At 37.8% G+C, this 27,713-nt stretch overlaps 1 protein-coding gene across 3 annotated transcripts; it reads right to left on the bottom strand.

The window, feature by feature from the left end:
• Positions 1-389: 389 nt before the first annotated feature.
• On the bottom strand, positions 390-14,945 carry LOC131541133 (zinc finger protein ubi-d4-like). Of its 3 annotated transcripts, none has more exons than XR_009271404.1 (5): positions 14,518-14,945; positions 13,791-13,911; positions 13,531-13,573; positions 1,923-1,996; positions 390-1,565 (listed from the first exon to the last, which is right to left on the bottom strand). XR_009271404.1 is itself a non-coding variant. In XM_058776693.1 (3 exons), exons 1-3 carry the CDS (start codon positions 12,267-12,269, stop codon positions 1,455-1,457), a joined length of 405 nt encoding a protein of 134 aa, XP_058632676.1. In that variant the 5' UTR covers positions 12,270-12,490; the 3' UTR covers positions 390-1,454. The 3 variants fall into 3 exon arrangements, 1 of the variants encoding a protein (XP_058632676.1); XR_009271405.1 differs by having other exon boundaries at positions 14,578-14,945; XM_058776693.1 differs by lacking the exons at positions 13,531-13,573; positions 13,791-13,911; positions 14,518-14,945 and adding an exon at positions 12,050-12,490.
• Positions 14,946-27,713: the final 12,768 nt, after the last annotated feature.

Raw genomic sequence — 27,713 nt, 5'->3', positions numbered from 1 at the left:
TCACTGTATTGCCTCAGTTTAAACACGTGAACCGATTGTCTTTTCATATTTACTTAATGCACAAAAATGAATATGAATAAACATCAGAAAGTATTTTATTTCAACCGCGAAACACAATTTTTCAAATTGAAGTCCACCGAAGTTAATCTGTTCTTCTGTCTGATTTGTGGTTAAGGCTAGAAGGGATACAGCTGCGGCTACTGAGTATGCGCATTTACATATTTTCCGAGCCAACAATATAACGTGAAACCTATAAAAATGGTTTTAAAAAGCACATGGCGTCGTAGTTTCATCACTTTAGAGTGTTGCAGTGACCGTCCTTTTGCAGTAAAGGACCGGTCATAGTTTAATGAGTGGGACATGAAGCGTCGCGGTTAACCTGCATTGAAAACAGATGAGCGCACATGTGCATATAAAGCTCCCATTCGGGGCAAAGTTCATGGGATTTTGTCCACAGAATGATAAGAGCACATGTTTTAACATATTATTTTATTATTTCTCACTCAGTATTTTAACTTAAGCGCTGCATCCATGCATACAGCGCTGGACATGACAGATTTTCTGGTGCGCAAAACAAGTACTTTAAAGGAATACCTTAGCTTATTGCCATTACCATGCCATTACCATTACCACAATCTTTTTTACCCCGTTTTAACATGTATTTCTATGAAGACTGGCCGAAGCGGCTGCACATAATATACGCCTTCTGATTGGTCAGATCGCATGTTAATCAAGCTCTTTGCTAAAGGTCAATTCTCGCATGTTTTCATGACAAAATGTGGTTTAGGGACCGAATCGAGTCGTTGGGTGACAGAGTTGTTGTCTGCTCGTGTAGCGTGTAACCCCTGGTTGCGGATCATTTACACAGAGTCATGTAGTCTGAACAGCACAGCGATCTGCCGACGTGTAAAGTCGTGTAGTGTGAACTAGGCTTAATTTGTTAACACTATTTAACGCATTAAAAAACATGATCTAACAATGGACAATATATATTTTTTACTGCATATATTAATCTTTTTAATGTTACTTGATTTATGTTTGTTCATGTTAATTCACAGTACATTAACTGATGTTAACAGATACATTATAGAATTATTACTATAAAATATAATTATTGTTCATGTTAACAAGCATGTTCATGTTAATAGAGGGGGACAGTGGTCAACTTACACAACCTCACATGTAATCCTTACTGGTGCACAAGGTAATTGCCTTTACAATTCGTACCTTATTTACATCATTGCAATGACTAAATTTATATAATGCAGAATTTTCCTGTTAATACTGTAAACTAACTTGAAACAACAACAGCCAACTGTACAACAGCCATGTTGACAGAGCTGGTATTTATACAAAGGAATTTGACGAAACTGATCAAAACAACAAATTAAAAAATAATAATAATAAAAATATATAAACAATATATTTTTATAACTTAAATTTTAAAGGACTTTTTACTTACAGAAAACACACAACCACTTTCGTCTCTTACATTTGTGTATCTGTTTTTTCGTCATGTTGACACAGACAGAGTGGTACCATCTTTCACAGTTGCTGCACTGAATCTGGAGGAAGAAAATTGTCACAAGTAAACTTTACATAATTTTAAATTATATTGAACATATTAAGTTACACATAAACTGTACTACATTCTTTTAATACTCCATTAATAAGAAAATATTAATTTTTACTTAAAAACCATCTAATTAAAATGTACAAAATTGAACACACAGTAAAATAATCTCTATTTACTTCATACAAAATACTACAGAACATTTCATGTAATGTCATTTCCAGATTAACTGCATACTAATTATATGCATAATAATTATCTATTTAGTTTAAATAATTTAAGACTTGAGAGCTACAGTATGTCTAATAGCTAATGTAATTAGAAATTTCTCATTGAAAAGGATACAAACCCATGTGTTCAGACCCACATCTCCAACTGGAGACTCTTTTCCACACAGGGAGCAATGATCTTTGGGGTTGAATACTGAAAATACAATATCATAAATTAATGTTTTATTTTAACTGTTCGGTCAGACGGACAGACAGACAGACTGGTGTATGGACGAATGGATAGACAGACAGACAGACGTATAGGTATACGGACGGATGGATGGATGGATGGATGCACAGAGAGACATGCATATAGATGAGCAAATAGATGGACAGACAGATGTATAGATAGATGGACGGATGGATGGACAGACAGACACATACACACACACACAGGGGTGACCAATATTATTGTCTAAAAATGATTTTAATTTCTTTATTTTTATCTATTGCATTAGTGTGTCAGTAGGAAATCAGTTTACATTTTCAAACATTAATTTTGCCATTAATTTTAACAATCCAGTGAAATTTTTGTCTGACGACAACCTGTGCTCCACACAGACATCTGATCTACTCAATCATTGAGACTGTCTGAAATGACATGAAGAAACTGAACAAACTCAGACAGACTAAATCCAGAAGAACTGTGGCAACATCTCCAAGATGCTTCAAGAAACCTACCTGCAAAGCTACCGTACTGTTAGAAGTTTTAGTCACTTGTGTAAAAATGCTGTAAAATGAAGATGCTGTTAAAAATAATGTCATAAATATATTTTCTTTATAAATTAACTTCTGTTAACTAAATTAAAATCAACATTTGGTGTGACCATCCTTTGTGTTTAAAGCAGCTTTTGCCCTATGTGCACTTGCTCATAATTTTTCCTGTAGCTTTACAAGTAGGTTTCTTGAAGCATCTTGGAGATTATGTTTGTCTCAGTTCCTTCAATTTCTTGTTGTCATTCGAGACAGACTGGATGATGATGAGATCAGATCTCTGTGTGGAGCACAAAAATCTCACTGGATTATTACAATTATGGCAAAATGAATGTTTGAAAATGTAAACTGATATTTCCTACTGACACACTACAGCTAGAGATAAAGATAGAGATAACTGACTTTAAAGCTGGTGAAAATTATAGTGTTGTAATCATTTTGGCCACCACTGCATAGATGAGCAGATGGATGGACAGACAGAGGTAGATGGATAAATTTACAGACAGTAAGAACATAAATAATACCTAAATGTGCACAGATATTCAGGTGACAAATAAATATTTGATCTTAGACAATTTCTGAACATTTTTGTTTTTGAAGTTCTTGTACACCTTTCATTCATTTTGCCTAGTACACAACATCGTCACAGGTACTGACAAAATAGTTAAGACCATTTTGAATTTGAAGCATCATGAAGTTAATAAAATGGCCATGCGGTGAAAGTAATTGCAAGCTGACCTATATCTGTGGAATGCAAAAATCCAGGCTTAACAAAACATACACCCAGCACACCACAGTTCTGCCTAAAGGAAGTACTACAAAAAAACCCCACTGTAATTCTGCTTCAGTATGATCCATGAAGTTTTTGCAATTGTGTCTGCATAAATGCATCTTTTCATCAAACTGAAATGGCCTACAATGTAAAGAATAGAAATATTATCATATCACCAGTCAAAATAATATAAATTATAAGCAACTTTATGTCTTACTTTTTGTGCTCAGTACCAGAGGTAATAAAAATTGGGTTACAATTTTTAATAAGAATATACAGTAATAAAGTGGTTCCTAATCAAGTGCTAATTTTACAGTTAATTAATGATTTATATATCTTAGTCTCTTAACTGTTAATATATTAATAGTCTATATACAAACAGTATTTTTTTTCCCTAAAAGAGCATTCACGGGTGCATCTTTTTAAAGGCGACGTTGCATCTGGCAAACTCGACGTTACATCTTTGTAAAGACGAGTTGGGTCTTGCTACAGACAACGTGTCACCCTTGCATTTCTGGATGCGGTCGTTACCTGGCGCCGGGTGATGGTCACGATCGCTGCCTCACGTGCCTGGGCAGTAAGCAAGTACATCTAAGTACATCTTCTCATTGGGAAGGTGATCATCTCAGAGTTGCGGGCCAGGCTCCGTTACCTCGACAAAGGGGCAGAGCCCTGTTGCCCCTGCCTCGATCTGGTTCTCGTTCTGGCTGCAGACAGGCGAGGACTACTTCAGGCGGTGGCATAGGTGGTCTGAGGATTACAGTGGTGGCAAACCCTCCAGGGAACCAACCCTCGAGGGACCATCGCTCCTCTTGCGCTCCGAAACCAGTGACCTGCCAATGGAACGTGCTGGGCCCTCTACACGGAGCGTACCAGCAGTATCCTTGCTGCTCCTTCCGACGACTGGATGTCGATCGCTACATCGGAGGGTGACCCGGAGTTTCCTGGGGAAGAAGATTCGGTTGCGCTGCTGCTCCGGCAGTGACAATGCCTGAATCAGACCTGGAAATGACAGCTATGCTTTCCCGGGCCGCTGAGAGGGTAGGGCTCGAGTAGAGACCTCCACCGTGTCCTGAGCCCGTGAGGTTGGACGACTGGTTTCTCGGGGTAGCTTGTGCTGGTTCTCAGCGCCCTGCCCCGGTGCCTCTCTTCCCGGAGGTGCATGGGGAGCTTACCAGGTCGTGGATGGCAACTTTTACTGCCAGAAACCAACTTGTTAGATCCTCCTCCCTCACCAGTGGTGCAGCTAGGGGGTATACGGGGGTCCCCCCGGTGGAGCGGTCGGTTGCGATGCAGTTGTGTCTTAATACCGCCTCCACCCAGCAGGGCAAACCGTGCCTCCTCTTGCGGGCCTGTAGGTATTCGTTTGGTCTGTCCGGCGACGCTTATGTGGCCTGTGGAGAAGCTGCCGCCACCTTACGCTACGGCGTAAGTTCTTCAGGCTAAAAGCAATGAGGGACATGCACGAGGGTGGTCACGATCCAGAAGTTCTGAAAGAGCTTTGTACCGCTACTGACCTCGCGCTACGAGTGATGAAGGTCACTGCGCGGTCTCTGGGTCATGCGATGTCCACACTTGTGGTCCAGGAGCGCCACCTCTGCCTGTGTCTGGTTGACATAGGGACGCCGACAAAGTTCGGTTCCTCAAGGTCCCTGTGTCCCAGACTGGCCTCTTAGGCGACACAGTCGAGTACATGGCCCAGCAGTTCTCGGCTGCACAGGAGCAGACTGAGGCGATCCAACATGTCCTGCCCCAGCGGGTAGCTGTTGCCTTCACCCGTCTGCAGCGCCCCAGCCTGCTCGTCGCTGAGGGCGGCCCCCTGCGTTGGCCCCCGCTCCCGCACCGCATCAGCCTCTAGAAGCGACGCCCTGGCGACCCAGAGAGAGAGGGAACTGCTTCGGGAGATGGTGGATGCACCTCTCCCTCCCCTGGAGGAGGGCCGGGTGGAGAATCTTTTGTTTCAAACAAAAAAACAAACCTCGACAAGAGGCAGTTGTCTCTGTCTCTGGGTCCCAAAAAGGCATGGAGAGTCACGGACGAACCAACACCGGACCACACTCATCCCCCTCTCTCGCCAGTGAGCAGCTGTGGGCGGTTCAAGAGTGTGACCAATCGTACTACTCACGCACCCTCTGCCAGAACGCAGGTTGGTGTTGCACACACACTGACCCCGCTTCGGACCGGCAACGAGACGCCCGAGCCGGGTCCCTGCGTTCCCCTTCGCTGCCCCACCGCAGGCACGTCAGTGGCTCCGTCGGTGCCACTTGTGTGGTTTCTGGGAGCCTGGCTAGCGCTTCCCAGTCCGTCTTGTTGGCTCCGTCAGACCATCAGACTCGGCTATGCGAATCAGTTCGCCCGGCGTCCTACCAAGTTCAGGTGCGTCCATTTCACTTCAGTGAAGGCAGCAGATGCTCCTGTCTTGTGAGCAGAGATCGCAGTCCTACTGGCGAAGGATGCGATAGAGCCGGCCCCTCCAGCCGATATGAGGACGGGGTTTTACAGCCCTTACCTCATTGTACCCAAGAAAGGTGGGTTGAGACCAATCTTGGATCTGCGCGTCTTGAACAGGGCCCTTCACAAACTTCCGTTCAAGATGCTCACGTAGGAACCCATCTTCGGATGCGTCCATCCCAGAGATTGATTTGCAGCGATCGACCTGAAGGACACGTACTTCCATGTGTCAATCCTTCCGCGCCACAGGCCATTCCTGCGGTTTGCGTTCGAGGGACAGGCATATCAGTACAAAGTCCTGCCCTTCGGGCTGTCCCTGTCGCCCCGTGTCTTCACGAAAGTTACGGAGGCAACCCTTGTTCCCCTGAGAGAACAGGGGGTTCGCATTCTCAACTACCTCGACGACTGGCTCATACTGGCTCAGTCTCAGTTGTGCGAACACAGGAACTTGTTGCTCTGGCACCTTAGCCAGTTGGGCCTTCGGGTCAACTGGGAAAAGAGCAAACTCTCCCTGATGCAGAGGATCTCTTTTCTTGGTATGGAGTTGGATTCGGTCGATCAGACAGCACGCCTCACGCAGGAACGTGCTCAGTCGGTGTTGAACTGCTCGAATACGTTCAAAAGCAGGACGGCGGTCCCACTGAAACAATTTCAGAGGCTCCTGGGGCATATGGCAGCTGCAGTCACGCCACTGGGGCTGCTTCATATGAGACCGCTTCAACACTGGCTCCATGGCAGAGTCCCAAGGTGGACGTGGCAACACGGCACTCCGGGGTCCGAACACAGGTCCGAGTCACACCAGCCTGCCGCCAAACCTTCACCCCGTGGTCAGACCTCCTCGTTTTTCTGGGCAGGAGTGCCCTGGAACAGGTCTCCAGGAATGCAGTGGTTTACCATGGATATGAAGTCTGAACTGAATAACTTTTGACACAGAATCAGAGACGATTTCAAAAGGAAAAAACACGACAGGAAATTTACCAGAAGTTAAACAAAATCACTGCCGATCAAAAAACTACAAATGACAGAATGGGCGAGGCCGAGGCCCAGATCGCCGAGGTTGAAGAATGGTCTGCGGATTTCAGATAGGCTCTGAGCCAGTTACTACAAGCTCAGGAAAGTTTGCAGATGAAGTTAACGGACTTGGAAGCCCACTCAAGGTGCAACAATGTCCGTATTTATGGCATTGCGGAGGGAGCTGAGAAAAACAACATTAAATTTATTGAGAACTTAATCAAAAAAAGAGCTGGAACTCGCTGAAGTTGAACTTGGAATACAAAGATGCCATAGATCACTCGGCCTAGACCGTCCAGTGAGGCGCAGCCAAGGTCGGTGATCGTGTACTTTCAAGAGTTCAAAGTTAAAGAGATGGTTCTGCACTCTGCGTGCAAGAAAAAGGAAATTTTTTACAGCGACTTCGAATTTACTTCGACCATGACTATCCTGCAGAAACACTGGCAAAAAGGTGTACACGCAGATTAGGAGGATTCTCAGAGAAAAGGGAATACGGTTTCAAACACCGCCGCCAGCGAAGCTGCGAGTCTTTTTTGAGAGTGGGCCGGTTACCTATGGAAGCGTGGATGAAGCGGCAGAGGATCTGAAGAAAAGAGGGTTCCAGACTGGCTGCGAGAAGACTGCTGAAGTTCAGACTTTTGAAAAAGCACGGAAAACCCCCTGGCAGCAATCAACGAGTACGGTAAATTGGCAGACCCGCCAGGAATTGATTAAAGAGAAGCTCCGGAGTTTTCGCCGACCAAGATAGACTTGGAGGTATAGGGATTGGGAGATAAAAGACTGATAAGTGACTTTGAACTGTAAAGGTAGAGAACTGGGCAAACGAGAGTTATCGGTTATGGTCCTTATGTTTTGATCTGTACCAAGGGATAGTGTTTGCCCTCAGTGCGTGGGAGTAAAGACTGCACTTGCTTTTTAAGTTGATTCTTACTCCCTTTTTTTCCTTTCTCTCTTATATTGAATGTAACGAACAACAAGTCTTTACTTCCATTAGAGTTTTAAAACCTGATTCGCGAATGGACAGAATCGCCTTCAGTAAGAATGTAGTTGACCGACAAACACAGTAAAAATATTTGTTTTTGACATTTGTAAGTGCATACAAAACACCCTATTGGGAATAGCAGGTTGCACTGTAGAGGGGCCCTGGTGTTTAGCTGGACTGTTCCCCCACATTTAGAAGTGCTCATTACTTCAGAATGGAGGTCCTCTTATGTTTTTTGTTTTGTTGTTACATTTTTGTAGACGATGTGCTGATTTTGTTTTATAGTTCAGATGTAGTTCAGGCTTGGTCACCAATAACATGTAATTTACGCTTAGTGTTTTACTACAAGCTTAAATGCAATTTCAGGAGTATAGGGTGATTACCCTAAACGTAAATGGTCTACACAATCCAATAAAGAGAAGCAAGGCTATTGCAAAGATGAAAAGGGAAAAGCTGCATGTCATATTTTGGCAGGAGACCCATCTTAATAGTGTAGAACACGAAAAACTTAAACAAATGGGGTTTAAAAATGAATTTTATTCATCTTATAGGAAAGGGAATAGAAGAGGGGTAGCAATACTAATTTCTAATAGTGTGAACTTCCGTATGATTTCTGAGTTTTCAGACAAAGGGGCCGCTATGTGTTAGTGAAGGGATTCTTAGATCAAAAGGAAGTTACTTTAGTTAATGTGTATATATCCCCTGATCAGGATAATTCATGTATTAGGGAAATTTTCCAATTAATAGCCTCTGAAGCATCTGGAGTTCTAATATGCGGAGGAGACTGGAATACCCAAATGCAGCCTAAGCTTGATTCTTCTAACACATTAAAGAAGCTAACTCCTAGAGCAAGGGTAACTAAAAAACTGTTGATGGAGGTGGGATTGATTGATATATGGAGGGCTCTCCATCCAACAGACAAACAATTCACATTTTACTCTGAGAGCCAGGTCGCATACTCAAGAATTGACTTTTTTTTGTTCATTACTCAGATAGACATAGTCTTACAGACTGCAAAATAGGAGCCAGAGATATCTCTGATCACTCACCTGTCTATTTGACTATGCATTTAGATAATAAAAAGAGGGATTCATTGTGGCGGCTTAATACAAGCATTCTGAATGATAGTGCATGCAAAGAATATATTCAAAAAGAACTAAGGGATTATATTGATAACAATAATAATGGGGAAGTATCGCCAAGTGTCTTATGGGATGCGTCAAAGTCAGTGATCAGGGGTAAACTAATAGCTCTTACGTCGCATAAAAAAAAAAGGAAAAACGTAAAAAACTGGTTGATCTGCAAGAAAATCTGAAGATCTTAGAGAGAGAATATATTGAGAAAAAGAAACCTCATTCTAAATCAGTTAAATAATGTCAAGAAGGAAATAAACAAATTGTATGAAAAAAGCTACATTTGCTAGACAATATTATGAAAATGGCTCAAAGGCTTTGAAGTTGTTGGCATGGAAACTAAGGAAGCAACAGGCAGAGACCCCTATATTTGAAATTAGAGACCCTAAAACCAAATAAATTTCCCACAAACAAGGAGATATTCACAAAGTTTTTGAAACCTACTATAGAAATCTATATAGCGAAACAAATACGACTAGCTCCAAAGAAATAACTACTTTTTTTAGAATCACTGGACTTGCCTTCTATAGGCAAAATAAGGCCCTGATGGCAGAGATTACTAAGGAAGAAATAGGGAAAGCAATTTCAAGATTAAAAGTTAATAAAACACCAGGATCTGATGGCTTTCCAGCTGAGTGGTACAAGGCCTTTAAAGATCAATTAATTCCCATGCTTTTTGACTGTTTCAATTATATGCTTAAGGGAAGCGAACCACCAAGAACATGGAGTGAGGCAATAATTTCGATTATTCCTAAAGAGAGTAAAGATAAGGAGGAGTGTAGTGCATTTAGGCCAATTTCTGTTTTAAACATGGATTATAAATTGTATGCAGCAATATTAGCTAAAAGACTGGAGGATATAATACCAGAATTAGTGGATTGAGATCAAACGGGATTTGTGCGTGATAGGCAGACACAAGACAATATTAGGCGGGTGCTGCATATAATTGATCATATCACCAAAGAAAATACCAGAGCAGTAAGTATTAGTTTAGATGCCGAAAAAGCATTTGACTTAGTTCGCTGGGATATATCTATATCCTATATCTGACATTAAGAAGATTTGGCTTCAAAAATGAGTTCATTAGCTGTATTAAAATTTTGTATTCTTCACCAAATGCTAGAATTAGGATCAATGGTCGTCTTACTCAGAGTTTTAACTTGGAAAGAGGCTGCCGTCAAGGTTTATTTATTGATGTCTATAAAAATAAGGATAATAAGAAACTTGTCTCAAAACTTTATCTATTCAATCCAATAAAGAACACTCAACTAGGGAGGTTAGGTTAAAATGGGAGAGAGAAGCCAGTCTTGCTATTTTAGAGGAAGAGTGGTTGAATATCTGTTCTGTTCAGGCTACTTCTACTAGTTATGGTATGTGGCGAGAATTCTGCTGGAGGAACCTTATTAGATACTTTATAACCCCCAAGTTAAAATTTATTCAGAATGGTCAGACGGGTAGTGGTTTGTGCTCGAGGAAATGTGGGGAACAACTAGCAGATCACTTTCATGTATTTTGGAGCTGCCCAACCATTCAGCCATACTGGCAGGAGGTAACAAGTAATACACAATATTTTTGATGATGCAATTGATTATTCTTTTTCTACAATTTATTTGATGGTGAGAGACAAGTACTTATTAAAGATACTATTAGCAACCAGCAAGAAAGCTGTAACACGAAAGTGGCTCCAGTCCGAACCTACAACAAAGTCTGAATGGTTGGACATTGTAACCAGTGTACAAAATATGGAGAGAATCACTGTCGCATTAAAATTACAGATGGACACATATCTTCAATACTTGGAAAAATGGATTGTGTCTATGTCTTTATGTTCTGTAATTTGACCTCTGTATGTATCTGTTAATAAGATCTATGTAAAGATGCAAAGGTGACCAGTCAACTGTTTGCCAAGTTCTGTTGATATTCTTATTCTTGAAAAAAAAAAGAAATTATTAAATCAGTGTGGAACAACTTGACTAGTCTGAGGAAAGCCACATCCTAATCCCAGCTGAACATGCCTGGTGTGACTTTAAATGCAAACCTTGAGCCAAAAACTCATCAACAAACACCAATGACTTATGTACATATGGTTATAGTCATTTTACACACTTTCAAAACTGCTGCAAAAGAGATGGACATAGAATTTTTAAATACATGAATTTCATTTCCATCTTTGTTGCCACAATTTTTTAAGTTTCTGTTCTAAAGAAGGGGGTGTCCCAATACTTTTGTCCATATAGTGTATGTACAAGTCATTGGTATTTGGTGATGAGTTTGGTTCAAGGTCTGTAGAGGCTGACATTTTTTCGGGAATCCCGCGGGATGGGAAACAAAATCGCTACGAATCACGTGATTGGGACGGGACAGGGAAAAATATGTCATCGGGAGTGTAGGCGGGACTGGGAATAGTAATGATACCCAACTTTATACACAAACAGAGGCGAACCAACATGAAGTGGGGGCCCCAGGCAAAATTAATAGATGAGGCCCTTCTAAAAGATTATTTTGTTAATATATCTTTGTTACCTAGATATATATTTATACAACATACAAAAAGTAGTCAAAACACATAATATAACATAAATAGTTTATTTTTTAAAACAAAGTGCTTATTCTTTAACAAAATTTTTATCAGGAACTTAAGGTGACAGGAACTTAAGTAATGCTCCTGCATGCAGAAGTATATGATTAGCATTTTAATTTAATCTTTTTAATTTAATTTAAAGTTTTAAAACTATTAGTTCATTGTTAGTTGACAACTAATTATGTAAACTCAACTAATTTACTGTAGAAGAGCTAAATAAATAATGTCAACTAATTAAATGTAATGATATTTATTTATATTGATTCAAGAGCTCCCCACTGGCAGCAAGACACAGTACCGAAACTTGCCAAGTGGTGATGTGCGCGTCTTTCCCGGTACCACCTATTCTGTTACAGCATATTAATACCTGCTAAATGCCATATAATACATGCTGCTGCTAAGTGCAACCCTAGCTAACCTGTTTCCCAGTAACCCTATTAGTAATTGGACTAGTAATTCATCTAGCAAATAATTAAACGAAAATAAGCTGAAATTAACAACAAAAACATGTGTTTGTCATATGATTATCATTAAGTCAATCTTATCTCCATCACTTAACTTACCGCTGTCATGTTTCCTCTTTTCCTCCTCTTCTTGCTTTTTTTCCGCTTTTGGCTGCCAGATGGATAAGTCCTTTTCATTTTTAAAATAGCCTAGTAAATGCATGAGTAAGTGCTGTGCCAGTTTGAAAACGGCGGCCGACGCATCACGAGGAAAAAGCAAGCACATCCAGCGTAAAGCGAGAGGGAGCCCCCTAGGGGGGATGCAGATATATTGCTCCATGTTACGTGTATATTATTAATAATGACATTTCCGATTGTTCAAATGGTCAGCTGTCGGGGGCCCCCTCAAAAAGCGGGGCCCCAGGCAATTGCCTGCCTTGCCTGCCCTATTGCTACGCCTCTGTACACAAATATACCTTTTATTTAAATAAACTATAAACTGTATATTTTAATTCGGAACTAGTTGCCCTGTCTCGCTCTCCTCCTGTTTGCTTTGGTGTGGCTGCGTGAACGACGCAGTCCGTGACGGACAGATCGTTAACGGCTGGTCTGTGTGGTAATACACACCATCATTCATCGACCTCAAATATGGCTTTTCATCTGAAAGATGTATGTAGTAGCAACTTTACATGGCCTCAATATGATGTTAACCTAGAGAAATGTGCGCTATTGAACAGTTTGTGTGGAGAGTGGAGCTGAATAGCGCGCTCGCTGCAGGACAGGCTCAGTTGCTCTTAAAATCTCCGTAACTTTTGGTCATACAGATAAAAGTAGCCTAATACATCTTTCGAATCTGTAAAGACTCTACGTTTATTTGTGTACACTCAGAACAACAACGAAACGTTGCGCTTTAAAGCAATCAGGGTGCGCTTTAGGTCTCTGAGCGAGAAACTTCGAAACTCCGACTTTGAAAAATATATCTATAGAGAGTGAAATGTCTACTTTCAAATGAAAAAACAAAATTCAAATAGAAAACGTGTGTGTTAGCATGGATGATTTACATAAAATGTAATGTGTGCAATGTAGCCTACACTGTGCATAAACTGGCTTTCAGTTCAATATAATAAAAACCACATTTTGGGTTTTTATTCAACTAAGGTGGGCACGCTGTGATCTGTACTATATTTTTACTGTAACTGACAGATTTCGGCCAAAAAAAAAAAAAAAACGGGAGTGGGAGGGAATGGGAGTAATTCTTCCGGGAGTGGAACGGGATTTCCCCCCAGTTTTTTTGTGGGAGTGGGACGGGAGAGGTTTGAAAATGCACTCCCGTGTCACCCTCTAGTCTGTGTTTAGAGTCAAACAAGAGGTGTTTAGCTGGATTTGCGGCGTGGCTTTCTGCAGACCAGTCAAGTTCTTCCACACTGACTGAATCAATCATTTCTTTTTGAACCTTGCCTTATACTCAGAGGCATTTTCATGTTAGAATATAAAAGGGTCCTGTCCAATCTATTGCTGTAACATGTGAAAAACACAATTCCATAGAACATCATTATATGCTTTAACATTTGTACTCATGGAAATTGCTGAAGTAGTCAAACCTGTTCATTAGAAGGGGTGTCCCAATACTTTTGTCCATATAGTCTGTGTTTGTGAAACAGAAATTCCAGAGGTAAATAAAATAAAAGATAAATGTTTTTTTAGCTTGAATAAAGGATTCATTTGAAAATAAGTTTGATTCAAGCCATTATGATTACTTTGAAGGAGGCTTGGCTTTTCACGCCCATATATGTAGTAAAAGAACACCAACACTAAAGGATCAGTGCAAGATTATCCTTCATTGTATGCTTACAATACATACCTAATGATTCTAGGTTTGTTACAGCCATCTCATTACGCAGCTCTGACAGGAGGTGCTTATTGGAAGGTATCACGATTTCAGATGGTGTCATTGGAAAAGCCTCCACTGTCTCCTTAGCCATCTGTTGGGTAACAAATGTAATAAAATAAACTTGCAAAATAAATTAGACATAGCAGAATATGAAATTTATTTATTACACTGTAACTTCTTTTTTTCAGATTAGCCACAAATTAGGGTTTTTCACTAAAATCAAATAAAGCGATTTATGCCATGGTCTGTCTGAATACTCGATTCTGATTGGCTGGCAGGTGTTGATTAAATTCGTTGAACCGCACAGGTAGTTCCAGGTCAGTTTAATCACGTTCTATATTAATGCGCTTCCTATAAACATTGGTAACCATAGTAACATACAGTTAGAGTTGAATAGTAATACAGTCAGACCGTCATTTTTATCGTTCCGGTCAAATATTGCAGCGCAAATATTATTAACATCTTTAATATGTGAATGCTGGGAAATGATCATGGCATAAACGGGATAATCAACGGCTAGCTGTGCATTAAACGATTTGAATGCACTTCGCGGAGGCATTAACCACCCTCTGCTGCACGTCTGGCGGTTCTTCGCCTCCACGTCGTGCATTCAAATCATTTAATGCACAGCTAGCCGTTGATTATCCCTTACATATAAACTTCAGCAAACAGTATTTATTTTGTCACGTTTATTCACCCATTGAAAAATATGCTCTTAATTATATAGGATGGAGAAAGAAAAAATAAATCTCGAAACCTAGTCCTTGATTTTACACCAAAGAAATCGTCTTAAAGTTCTTATATGAGAAACGATGATCCATCATGTGGGAAAAAAATGAGTTATCCATTCTGAAGAAAAACTTTGAGTGCGTTGAAATACGTTAATCCGCTTTATTGTTGACATCTCCGACTGGTAACGTTAGATGATTGAGCCTCCCCAAAAGAATCCAAATCAAAAGCATCTCCAACAGTACTCAACTGAACACAGTCCCAATCAGACATGTATCCAAAACACATCAGGAAATGAAAGAGGAGAAAGGAGAAAAAAAAAGCCCTTATGTTGAGTTTAAAACCAAAGGTTTCTCAACTAGGACTTTGTAGACCCACAGTTCAACATAGCCACAAACAAACATGTGTTAACTGAACTACTTCTTCAGGCAACTGCTCACCTGATATACAATCCAGGTGAGTCTAACGAGCGCCCTCTAGTGCCTCGTAGTATTACCACACATAGAATTCTTAATTGCAACAGCAAAACTGTGAAAGATATTTCACTCTGTTACAACACTATTGAGGTTATAATACAATACCTGAATCTTGTGGCGGCAAGTTCAGAATCTTTTTCTTCATCTATCCCTTGGGGATCCACCACATACACTTTCTGCAATTTCCTATTGAGATACTATTAAAAACATATAGTTTATTTAGTTTTCCATGTCCATAAGTAATGAACTGTGGTTTGACAATGGTTTTACACACCAGAAATTTCCAGTGGTTACTGTGTACTTGCATGAATCCAATGATGGCATCATAGTCTTCAAAGTTGACCTACAAACAAGATGAAATATTCCACATTAATTGGACTTGTCCTCCTGACCTTTTCATTTTGCATTGAATAATAACGGTGAAGTCTAACGTTTTTGAAACTGTACTTTGACAATACAGACCTCTCCTCAAATAAACAGCACTGGCATAGTAGTGGTTGAATAAAAATATTTTTCTTCCACTCTTTTGAATTCAACAGTGCTTGGAAGTAGCATTCAATGACCTGAAAACAATAAAGAAAATTAAATGAATGGCTTTCAAATTCATTAGAGTATTTTTAAAATGTATTTTTACTTATTAGACTACCAGTACTGACAGTGAACCTCCTATTTCCGTTTCCTCTTCTGGGTCTTCAGTAGACATGACAGCGTCAAGTGCACTAGCAAATTCTTTGGTAAAGGGAGACCTAGCCAGAATTGTTTTAGCCTCTGGCGGTAGTCATCCACTGCCTGCTTCTCATCCAGTGTGTCTTCCGGAATTTTTGTTCCACGAATGTGGTCATGAAGTTGTTGAACACACTGAGTTACACATACTGTACACACACAGTAGGGATTACAGAACTTGTCCTGAACATGTACGTCAAGCTCTGTGTGTGTGTGTGTGTGTGTGTGTGAGAGAAAGAGAGAGAGAGAACACATTTCACCTTATGAATTTTTTTTTTTCTGTTGTGTTTGTTGCACATCTTGATGACAGGGGTAGGGGGCTCCCATATAAAGCACTGAGGCTTCCCCAAATTCAAATTCAGATGCAGTGTGTTTTCCATGGTGGGTTTGAACAAAACCAAAACTAGAAACAGTTTGGCTCTGGATGGATCGCCATTATCATGACAGTGGTTTATGTGGGAGTCCTCTACCCATCAAAATGTGCAACAAACATTTACAACAGAAAAAAGAAACATAAGCTGAAATGTGTCTCTCTCTCTCTCTCTCTCTCTCTCTCTCTCTCACACACACACACACACACACACACACAGTTTGACATACATGCCAAATGTTATAACTTCTATATGTGCTGGTCAATTATGAACAATAGGTAAAATTGATCTGCTAGCAGAAACTTGGATGCTGCAAATATTTGAGTTGCTCCTCCCCTTTGCGTGGCCCCTCCCCTAATCTCACTCCAAACTTTCGCTATAATTTGAGAGCCCTGTAATTTATATTGACACTATCAAACTTGTCAATAAATCGTGCAAGTCCTCCAGATCTTATCCATAAATCGTGTTTTTTTTCACTCTACCCATTTCAACATAAAACACTTTCTAAAACCAAATTATCCGTATGGCACGCGCAAAATGAATGTCAGCGTCCTATAGTGATGTAACGAAACTTAAAGGCCGTGGAATCCTGGGACGTAATATTAATTTTATTATTGCTTTTTTGGTGTTTTTTTTTTTTTTATTTTTTAAACGACTTCTTGCTGCATAAAAATATTATATTCTAAATGTGTACATAATTGTATATCGACCGTATTTATTTTAAAAGTATATGTATAAAATAAATATATGTATGTAAGATTCCGTTTAGGCGCTGTTCCAAATAAGGCCAGTTGGTGTCAGCAACTCAATTAGAACTGCTTTTTATAACATATGTACATTGTTGTTGTTGTTGTTTAAATGTACATGTTATTTAAAAATATTACAAAAATAGATTTTCAGTTACATTTTTCTTTAATTCCAAGAACATTTTTAAAGATGAAAATATAATTTTACTGTAAAATAAAGTAAAATTTGTAGAACTGCTATTTGTAGAACAAATTTTCAAGTAGTTGCTGATTAGCTTTGCATATTAAAAGATTATTGGCTGTTTATTGGTACTAATAAATCACATATTAATGCTGCCTTCAGTGTGATCCAATTCTGCATCCCTTAATGGTATCAAAAATGGTACCAAAACTTAAACACTACACAACTTTAAACACTTACTAACTATTAATAAGCATAAAAAGTAAACTTTAATCGTGAATATATGTTCCATATATTGGGGGGGGGGGTCAAAGTTATACAAGACAGCATTTTTTTTTTTTAGTAAGTTGATTTAAAATGTTGGCATGTTGAAATCAATCAATTAATTAATCAGTCTAGAAATATATACAACAACAATAAATCCTGCCAAAATATGTGACAATATGAATGTGACAAGATGTATTGCCTTTACCGACAGTATGAACTAAGTAAAATGGTTCTAAACAGTACCCAAAAAAAAGGGTTCGTCAACTTGTAACAATAGCAGAATCCTTTTTGGTGCTAAATAGAAACATTTGTATTGGGTTCCATAAAGAACCATGCTATATAGAACCTTTAATAATGTTCAAACCTTTTTAATCATAGTTCATTTTCATTAATAATATTATATTAGTTTATGTCTATCATTCATAATAGTAATATTAATAAATTTTGCATGTATTATTGATATATCTGCCTGGACGTATAGTATCTTGCTGTCTCTGTTAAGGTTTTACATAATAAAAACAACAGCATGTTGTGTCAATTAGGTTATTTGTTAAATAAATTTTTTTGTAATGACGTGAAATTGTAGCAAAAATTACTGTGCTTGTAAAAAAAAAGTTATTAACAGAATAAATTAATAAATGTCAATTGACAATGAACATAAAGAGTTAAAAAAGTACAAAAAAAAAAAAAAAATGAAAGTAGTGAAATGAATACTAATGTCACGAATCTGGTCCATGCACTTCCGCTCCCTCACCACCAGAGGTCACCCGCTCATCACATGGACTCTTGCACTTCACCAGCTAACTACATTTCCCATCATCCATTGCACAGACATCACAGCTGTCACCAATCACTCATTGCACTAATCACACGCACACCTGATCCTACGCACACGCAATCACACACTCTATTTAAGCCTTGGACTTTTCTGCCTCACAGCCGAGTATTGTATGTGTTTACAGCTCCCCTAGCCGTAGCTACTCTACAGAGCCCTTGTCAGTATCATAGTCTTGGATTACCTGTTCACCCGTGTTTCCTGGATTAACCCTTTCTGTGCCATTCCGTGTTTCTTTTCAGTTCCTGTATTGTTCTGCGTTTTTCACTCCCCTAGTGTTAGCTGCGAAACGGAACTTTTGTTGTTTTCTAGTCTGTGTTCCTACCCCTGTCTCCCTGTTCGGACTCTGATTATTTCCCTTGCCTGGATTATAGCTCGTGTACCTGGATTATCTCTCTGCCTTGCCCCATTGGATACTGTTCGCCGATCGTCGACCCACGCTTGCCCTAGGTTTACTCTTTGTCTTGTCCCTGCCATACCTGTTTGCCATTGTTTCGACCCTGCCTGTATTTATGACCATGCCTTTAAATAAAAGCTTGTACATGGATCCGCAAGTCTCACGTCTCGTCAGCCACGTTACAACTAAGATCCATTAAAACCACAGTATTTTCATAATTCTGTGTGATGACTTTAAATCCATCATTATGTGTTTATGTGAGTGTGAGTGCCAGTTTCTGTCTCCAGATGATGAGGTAGATGTGACAGCATATGAAATGCACAACTAAGTTTATAGTTACAATGTGTCTCCTTCCCTTTACAATTGTTTATGAAAGCCAAAAGTAGTATGTGCATTTAAAAATGAAAAAGTGAGATAAAGTCTTGGGCAGCTGTGACTGGGTATGTTTATGCATAAACCCAAGTAACAATAATAATAATCTAACAGTATGGTGTCACAATATGAACGAGATGGAAAGCCGAGTGCAAGGCAATTGAGTTTACTTTATTGTGATAGGCAGAATTAGCCAGAAACAGTCACTGGAAGCTCACTTAACTGAAGTCAACAACTCTCAATTCAGTATCTAAATTGTTTAGTTTAGAATAGACTAAACTAAACAAACTTAAAACTCCAAGCAGGCAAACCAGCAGGTCAGTATAACAGGTAAGTGCAGCACATAAAGATCAGGATACAGTAGGTAAGGAAGGAGCCACAGAGGAGCTTGCAACCTCGAGACCAGCCGAGTGAATGGAGCTGAATGTCCTTATAAGCAGTGTAGGTAAGTAATTGCAGGTGGTGGTAGAATTCAGGTGATTCTGATCTACGTGTCTGCTGATTCTGTGACATAAATTCAATATATTTATTACCTACTTAATGTAGAAGAGGAGAGAAGTATCCTTTGCTTGTCAGAGCTGCTCACACTTAAATGTGAAAAAAATCACTAAACTAAAAATAGGAAAGGACATGTTTGTTTGGAAACCATTTACAATTTCAAAGATAAACCTGTATTTAAATTTAAGAATGAAATCATTTACCTGTTGGGAGTGTGTTGACACTCTGTGTAGTTGGATTGCTGAGCTCCAGAAAATCAGTAATGAGGTGCTTTGACAGTCACACAATTAAAAACAAAAGGTCTGGGAATAAAGAACCCTAAATTCTAACACAAAGAACCATTTCAGCATAAAAGTGTTCCTCGGGATGTTTAGGTTCTGAATAGAAATAGCTCTGTGTGGATTAATTCACATTTATTTGTATAGCTCTTTGCACAATACATATTATTTCAAAGCAGCTTAACAGCAAAAACATTAAAAGATTTTAAAGAAGTGTGGAGTACTGGGCTGTGCTGCCATATTCTATGATAAATTTGCTTACAAGTAAGGGTCTTGCAGTAAGGGTCTTAAATCTTTACCAGAAAAAAAAAATCCTGTAATTCAGTAAGGTTACAGTGTGGCAGGACATGATTTGGAGGGAGGCAGTTTTTGAAAATAGGGCTTAAAAAAGTTGTTATTATTATTATTATTATTACAATCATTGTGTGTGTGTGTGTGTGTGTGTGTGTGTGTGTGTAATGTGTTATTCTGGTATTCCCTTAGTTATGGGGTCCAAATGTCCCCACAGGTATTAAAATTTTGACTTTGTTGATAAATTTTTTGTCCCTATGAGAAAACAAGCATATAAATTATACAGATTTATATTTCCTGAAAACGTAAAATGCAGAAAGGTTTGTGTGATGGGTAGGTTTAGAGGAACGGTTAATGTAATGTAGTGGGACAGAATATACAGTTTGGAATACAGTGAGGAAAATAAGTATTTGAACACCCTGCTATTTTGCAAGTTCTCCCACTTAGAAATCATGGAGGGGTCTGAAATTGTCATCGTAGGTGCATGTCCACTGTGAGAGACATAATCTAAAAAAAAAAATCCAGAAATCACAATGTATGATTTTTTTAACTATTTATTTGTATGATACAGCTGCAAATAAGTATGTTTGAGGTCGTTAGCTGCATAAAGACACCTGTCCACCCCATACAATCAGTAAGAATCCAACTACTAACATGGCCAAGACCAAAGAGCTGTCCAAAGACACTAGAGACAAAATTGTACACCTCCACAAGGCTGGAAAGGGCTACGGGGAAATTGGCAAGCAGCTTGGTGAAAAAAGGTCCACTGTTGGAGCAATCATTAGAAAATGGAAGAAGCTAAACATGACTGTCAATCTCCCTCGGACTGGGGCTCCATGCAAGATCTAAGGTCCCGCGTCTTTGGGTGATTTGAAACTGTTTTATCCAGAAGTAATTGAAAAGTATGTAAATAAAAATGTAGCTGGAGCATGTGTAAGGCTATACAGAGAGGACTTAAATAGTCTTTTGTCCTGTTTTGTATGGTAATGTTGAGACGTGTGTGCTGTGGTTGAAATTGTGTTAGCCTTTATTTACAAACGAACACATAAGCCTCATGTCAGCCGTTGCAACATTTGATATATTGTTAAAAGAATCGGAGTGTCTATTTACACTAAGGTTATTTACATTATCCGCCCATCATATGTGTCATTGGGATAGTCAACAATCATGAATGACGACATTCCAGTATCAGTCTCGGTGGTGTGGCGCACAGCGTGCATACTTTTTGACGCGATCGACCCGAGTTCCGCTCTGTCTTGTGCCAAATATTTTTTCTCATGAATTTACACTCAATACCTTATTATTGCGTACTGTTTTATAATGTACTACAATACTGAGGTGCAGATAATTGCCACATACATTGACGCTCATCACTGCACACAGCAGAATATTATCATCATGGATCTCTTGCTATAATATAATACAATACTCCCACCTTGTGGGCTATTTCCTATGGAAGCTCGTTTCCGGCACTAAATAAAGAAATAAGAATAATAAAAATAAATAAATAGTGACTTTTTAACCTCACAATTCTGAGATATAGCTCAACACAATGTAACTTGCATAAAGTAAGAATTGTGAGTTATAAAGTTATTTCTCTATGTTATTTTGACTAGTCATAACATACATTCAAGATATTTGATCTTATATATATATATATATATATATATATATATATATGTGTGTGTGTGTGTGTGTGTGTGTGTGTGTGTGTGTATGTATGTATTTGATATTATATTTCATTTGTAAGTCGCTTTGGATAGCGTCTGCTAAATGACTAAATGTAAATGTAAATATGGGCCATTCCACCGAAAGGGGGCCATTTGCTTCCAAAACTCTTCAAATAAAAATGTCATTTTCTATCTTTTTTAAAGACTGAATCTAGTAATACACATATTTAACTATTCAAAATCTGTATTGGTCCATCTCAGGTAACTTTATTTTATTTTATTACACAATTTTTAAGTGGAAGACGGATGCATTTTTCTCAGTCCTGTTACCAAAACTCTAATGTCTCTTTAAAAGCATGTTTAAAATGATGTCAACAAATTCCTTCATTTCCCCCTCAGGCAGGTGTTTATTTTAAACAAATTGTTGGTTTCGGGAACAAAAAATATTATTCTTATCATAAAAAAATCACTATTTATCTACACAAGGTGTATTTTTCTAAAGTACACAAACCCATTTTTTAATTTTAAAGGTGACTCAAACCTCAAGCTTATAAATTTTCTATGATGCAGTTTATTAAACTAAATTATGGACCAAACCTAATAAAAAAATAAAAAAAGTGGTTTAACTTTATTTTTTAAAGAAAAAACTACTTAGTAACAGGAATGAAACTGGTAAGAGGAATGAGTATCGATTATATTACAGGTTTGACTAGACATGTGAGGTATTAATGCCTGCACTGATATAGTGAAAGTGTTGAACACTGACTCACTGACCTCTCTGCTAAAAAAAGCCAAATCATGTTTCTATTTAAATCTAGTGGTCTGAAGAGGTTTTTGTTAGGGTTATGTTTAGGGGTAGAGGATAAGTTATAAGATAATATATAAGTAACTAAAAAAAATTATAATAATAAATATTAAATATTAAATTAAAATTGATATAAAATATAATAAACTTAAATAATATATTTTCAGTTTTTCTGTGGATATTGTTTTCTTATAGCGCAGCTCACACTCAAACGCCATTCTATATATGAGTCTAATACGTAATTGCCACAGGACAGAAATCATACATTTTCTGTCATACTTGCAGGAAAGTAATATAAAACAACAATGCTGGAACAACCATAAGTTTTCTATGGGCAAAAGCATTGTCTCAGTGTGGCCAAAACTTTGAGAAAAAATGGTTTGGCTAGATTAATATTGATGTAGCCTATAATATTTACATTTATAAATCTGATGACATTACTCACTCCTGTTACTTTTACTCAGTTACTCTATATATGTATAGGATATATGAGTAACAGGACTGAAAGTAACCGGATTGAGATTTTAGGATAAAATGAGCAAATACATATAATCTAGCCACATGGAGTACTGTATGTGCTAATATTATAAGAATACTCAGCAAATTATAGTGATTCACCAAAGATTTGTATTTTTAAAATAAACAAGTAACATCTAAGAAATAATTTAGGTAACAGGACAGTATATTTATAATGACGCTCCCAGCCACCGTTACGATATCATCAGATATACAGAAAAGAAAATAAGACCACATGCTTTCGATCATTTCATTGCCTTCAGAAGATCCAGATGTTGCAATATTATGTCGAAAATGTGAAAACCTGGGGACACAACTAAAATGTGTATTTTATCCAAAATAGTGTAAATTCATTTCGAAATAAATGCATTTAAAGCACAGATGGGATATGGAGGTACACAAAACTGCAAAATAAAAATAATTTCTGAAGGATTTTAAACATTATATTTAATGTTAAAATGTAGCGTTAGACATTGGGGACATGTACAAATGCTATATTTTCAGTGTTTTAGGTAGTTTTTAATAATTTTTAAAATTATATATTTTAAATTTGCAGTTATATTAATGTGCAGGACACTTTGCTTAATGATAAAATGTATTTTTTAGTTAATTTTTATGCATGTTTGTACCTATAATGTCCTGGGGACAGAAATGGTGCCCATTCGGTGGAATGGCCTGGGTAGGGTTAGGGTAGGTATAGGGAGGGCTTATAGACAAAGGTATAGACAAAAACCTCTGCAGACCACTAGATTTAAATAGAAACATGATTTGGCTTTTTTTTAGCAGAGAGGTCAGCTCACTAGTCGATGTTCAACACTTTTACTATATCGGTGCGGGCATTAATACCTCACATGTGTAGTCAAACCTGTAATATAATGGATACTCGTTCCTCTTACCAGATAAATAGATAAATAGTGTTTTTTTATGATAAAAAATAATATTTTTTGATCCCAAAACCAACAATTTGTTTAAAATAAACACCTGCCTGAGGGGGAAATGAAGGAATTTGTTGACATCATTTTAAACATGCTTTTAAAGAGACATTAGAGTTTTGGTAACAGGACTGAGAAAAATGCATCCGTCTTCCACTTAAAAATTGTGTAATAAAATAAAATAAAGTTACCTGAGATGGACCGATACAGATTTTGAATAGTTAAATATGTGTATTGTTAGATTCAGTCTTTAAAAAAGATAGAAAATGACTCTTTTTTTTGAAGAGTTTTGGAAGCAAATGGCACCCTTTCGGTGGAATGACCCATATTTACATTTACATTTACATTTAGTCATTTAGCAGACGCTTTTATCCAAAGCGACTTACAAATGAAATATACATTATATATATATATAAGATCAAATATCTTGAATGTATGTTATGACTAGTCAAAATAACATTGTAGATAAATAACTTTATAACTCTTACATTATGCAAGTTACATTGTGTTGAGTTATATCTGAGCTAGGTTAAAAAGTCACTATTTATTTATTTATTTTTATTTATTTATTTCTTATTTCTTTATTTAGTGGCGGAAACGAGCTTCCATAGGAAATAGGCCACAAGGTGGGAGTATTGTATTATATTATAGTAAGAGATCCATGATGATGATATTCTGCTGTGTTCAGTGATGAGCGTCAATGTGTTCTTTTAGGCAGCTGCTATTTGCACTAAGTGTACATAGCAATTAGATTCTACACTAAGTGCAAATAGAATATTTTCTTAGTGATAGATGCTATTTACACTATGTTAAAATAGCAAAATTTTGTACTATTTAGACTACTTATTTGAAATAGTGGCAATTATCTGCACCTCAGTATTGTAGTACATTATAAAACTGTACGCAATAATAAGGTATTGAGTGTAAATTCATGAGCAAAAAAGTTTAGCATAAGGGGGATCCGAACTCGGGTCGATCGCGTCAACAAGTATGCACGCTGTCCGCTACGCCACTAGAACTGATCCTGAAAAATCGTCATTTATCATTGTTGACTATCCCAATGACACATATGATGGGCGGATAATGTAAATAGCCTTAGTGTAAATAGACACAAAGATTCTTTTAACAATATATCAAATGTTGCAACGGCTGACATGAGGCTTATGTGTTCGTTTGTAAATAAAGGCTAACACAATTTCATCCACAGCACACACGTCTCAACATTACCATATAAAACAGGACAAAAGACTCATATTATGGCAAGCCGTTTTAGCCTAAAATATACTAAGTGTTACTCGTCGTAATTGCATTTTTACTAGTAACAATTCAATTAGAGTGCTCTCTAAATCAATATTTACTAGTTACAATTACAATTAGAGAGCTGCAATTGCATTCTTACTAGTAAGATCTGAATTAAAGAGCTCTCTAATTCAGTTCTTACTAGTAACAATTAAATTATAGAGCTCTCTAATTAAATTAAAGAGCTCTGCAATTGCATTCTTACTAGTAAGAACTGAATTAGAGAGCTCTACAATTCGATTCTTACTAGTAATAATTACAATCAGAGAGCTCTTTAATGCAATTCTTAGAGAGCTCTGCAATTGCATTCTTACTAGTAACAATTAAATTAGAGAGCTCTACAATTCAGTTCTTACTAGTAACAATGCCAATTAGAGAGCTCTCTAATTCAGTTCTCACTAGCAAAAATGTAATTACAGAGCTCTCTAATTCAATTCTTACTAGTAAGAAATCCAGTTACAGAGCTCCACAATTGCATTCTTACTAGTAAAAACCTGTATTAATTAGATGCAAAACGGACTTTCTATTACATCCATCGCCTTACCAAATCCCGCCTGTGGTGATACATTTCAAAATAAAAGCCTCATGAATTAATAGCATTTTCTTGTGTCAGAATGACCTTTAAAGTGAGATGACAGCTTGGACATGTTTTTTTTTTTTTTTTTTTTTTTTTAAATAATATTTAACCATTAAATTAATTTACATCTTTATGGTCTACTTACAAATGAAGAAGACACACAAATGTTTCTTTAAAAAAATGCTAGTCTTTGTCAAAATGTCTGGTAATGATGACATCATCTCATTTTGGTGTTTATTATGCACTGTAACATGCAGGAAGAATTTACATCTATTGGCTAACTGGCCAGTGGTCACTCCTGACAAAATGAGAAAAACAGTCAAAAGTAAAAATTAACCACTGATGGCAGATGGAGTATTCTGACGATGTCTTTCATACTTTTCTGGACCTTGACAGTGTTATTTACCAGGCAGTCAATGGGACAGCCACAAGACTCCTGGAAGCTTTTACGGTTTGGAACAACATTGTCATAATAAATGACAATTTTCATTTTGAGGTAGCGTTAAAAATATTTTATGGCATGACACCCATATCTGGTAGATTAATTAAAAAGACAGGTCCAAACAACGTTAACAGATTACATTATTAAGGGCCTTTCGCACCACTTCAGTTTCAGAACTAAAAGTACAGTACTAAAGTACTATAGGGCCCTATGATTCCAGCGATGCGGAAAACGTGGACGGAATAGCGGAATCCAGTCTTAAAAACGGAATTCACAGTTTAACTAAATGTTTAAATTTCTCAAATTTTGAATTAATTAATCAAAAGCATTTAAATCAAATCGCATTATGGACTAGTATCTGTAAATATTAAGCTGCAAATGTCAATTTAAATATGAATCCTACATGTTCTGAGTGTCTCTGACAATATTGACAGCAATATTACCCCAATAAATAAACATCTCAATTGCATTGTCTGTAAATTTGCAAGAAATTTATAGAGATCCTATTTTAAGGTTATTCCAAATTGTACCATAAAATAACTGGCTAACTGCAGGATTTTTAAAATCAAGAGGCTTTAAATATCTTTTAAGGCCTGCACTTCACATTTCAGCCTTTAAACAATTTTTAAGAAAATTAGTCAAAAGTATCAATTATTATATTAATTTAAACAATTATCATCAATTAATTTTTATATTAAATAACATATATATCTTTTTGTCTTAATTGTTTAGATTTGTATAATGCATTAGCTTTCTGTCGATCCTCTGCTTCACATTTAAAAATATGTAGCAAATACAGCCAAATTTTCCTGCCTGCCGATTTATAGAGAATGTGTCGCGCCGCGTTGCATGCTGGGGTGCCGATGCCATTACGGGAGAAAACAGTTCTCAGAAATAATCACAATTTTGCTTAACGTATTTATGCACAAAAATCCCAAAAGAATTTTAATGTCATACAAAAAATGTAATTGGCCTGAGTAATCTGTACCCTTATAGAGGGTATGCATTGACGTCAGTTTCCCGCCTGAACACACCCCTCAGCCGGACTGGGGTGCGTTTCCCGAACAACGACGTAACTCGCAGATTAACCATCATTGTACAATGCATCGTTGTGGAAACGAACTAGCTAGTCACGACTGTTTCCCGAACACGGTTGCATCTGCGTCGTTTGAACCACATTAGTTCAACAACATAGGTCCATTTTTATTGACGTCACACGCATGTGGTGGAGGAATAACTAATACTATTTAACTGATTAGAGATCTCTGAGATGCTGCTGTATTGAACATGGTACCTATTGACTAACTGACTATTTTTTGTTCCCTGTCATTTTGCTTTATTTGATGTTTGATTCATCGCGGGTTCCCTCTTACGTCTTCTTGTCATCTCCTCGACCTGCTTCCCTTGGGGTTTTTACACAGAGAAAAGGTGAAAAAAAAATACTGCACTGTCCAGTTTTCTCTGGACGAGTACTGGAGTTACTTTTGC

This window comes from Onychostoma macrolepis, chromosome 05, assembly GCF_012432095.1.
Source record: "Onychostoma macrolepis isolate SWU-2019 chromosome 05, ASM1243209v1, whole genome shotgun sequence".
Classification (NCBI taxonomy): Eukaryota; Metazoa; Chordata; class Actinopteri; order Cypriniformes; family Cyprinidae; genus Onychostoma; species Onychostoma macrolepis.
The sequence above is the reverse complement of the archived record's forward strand: the minus strand, read 5'-3'. Positions and strand labels throughout refer to the sequence as shown.

Coding starts and splice junctions, on each gene's coding strand:
- LOC131541133 (XM_058776693.1), bottom strand. CDS start 12,269: ATGGAGCAATATATCTGCATCCCCCCTAGGGGGCTCCCTCTCGCTTTA. Junction 1,997..12,049: donor AAAGAGGAAACATGACAGCG/GTAAGTTAAGTG, acceptor TTGTATTTTCAG/TATTCAACCCCAAAGATCAT. Junction 1,566..1,922: donor ATGTGGGTCTGAACACATGG/GTTTGTATCCTT, acceptor TTCTTCCTCCAG/ATTCAGTGCAGCAACTGTGA.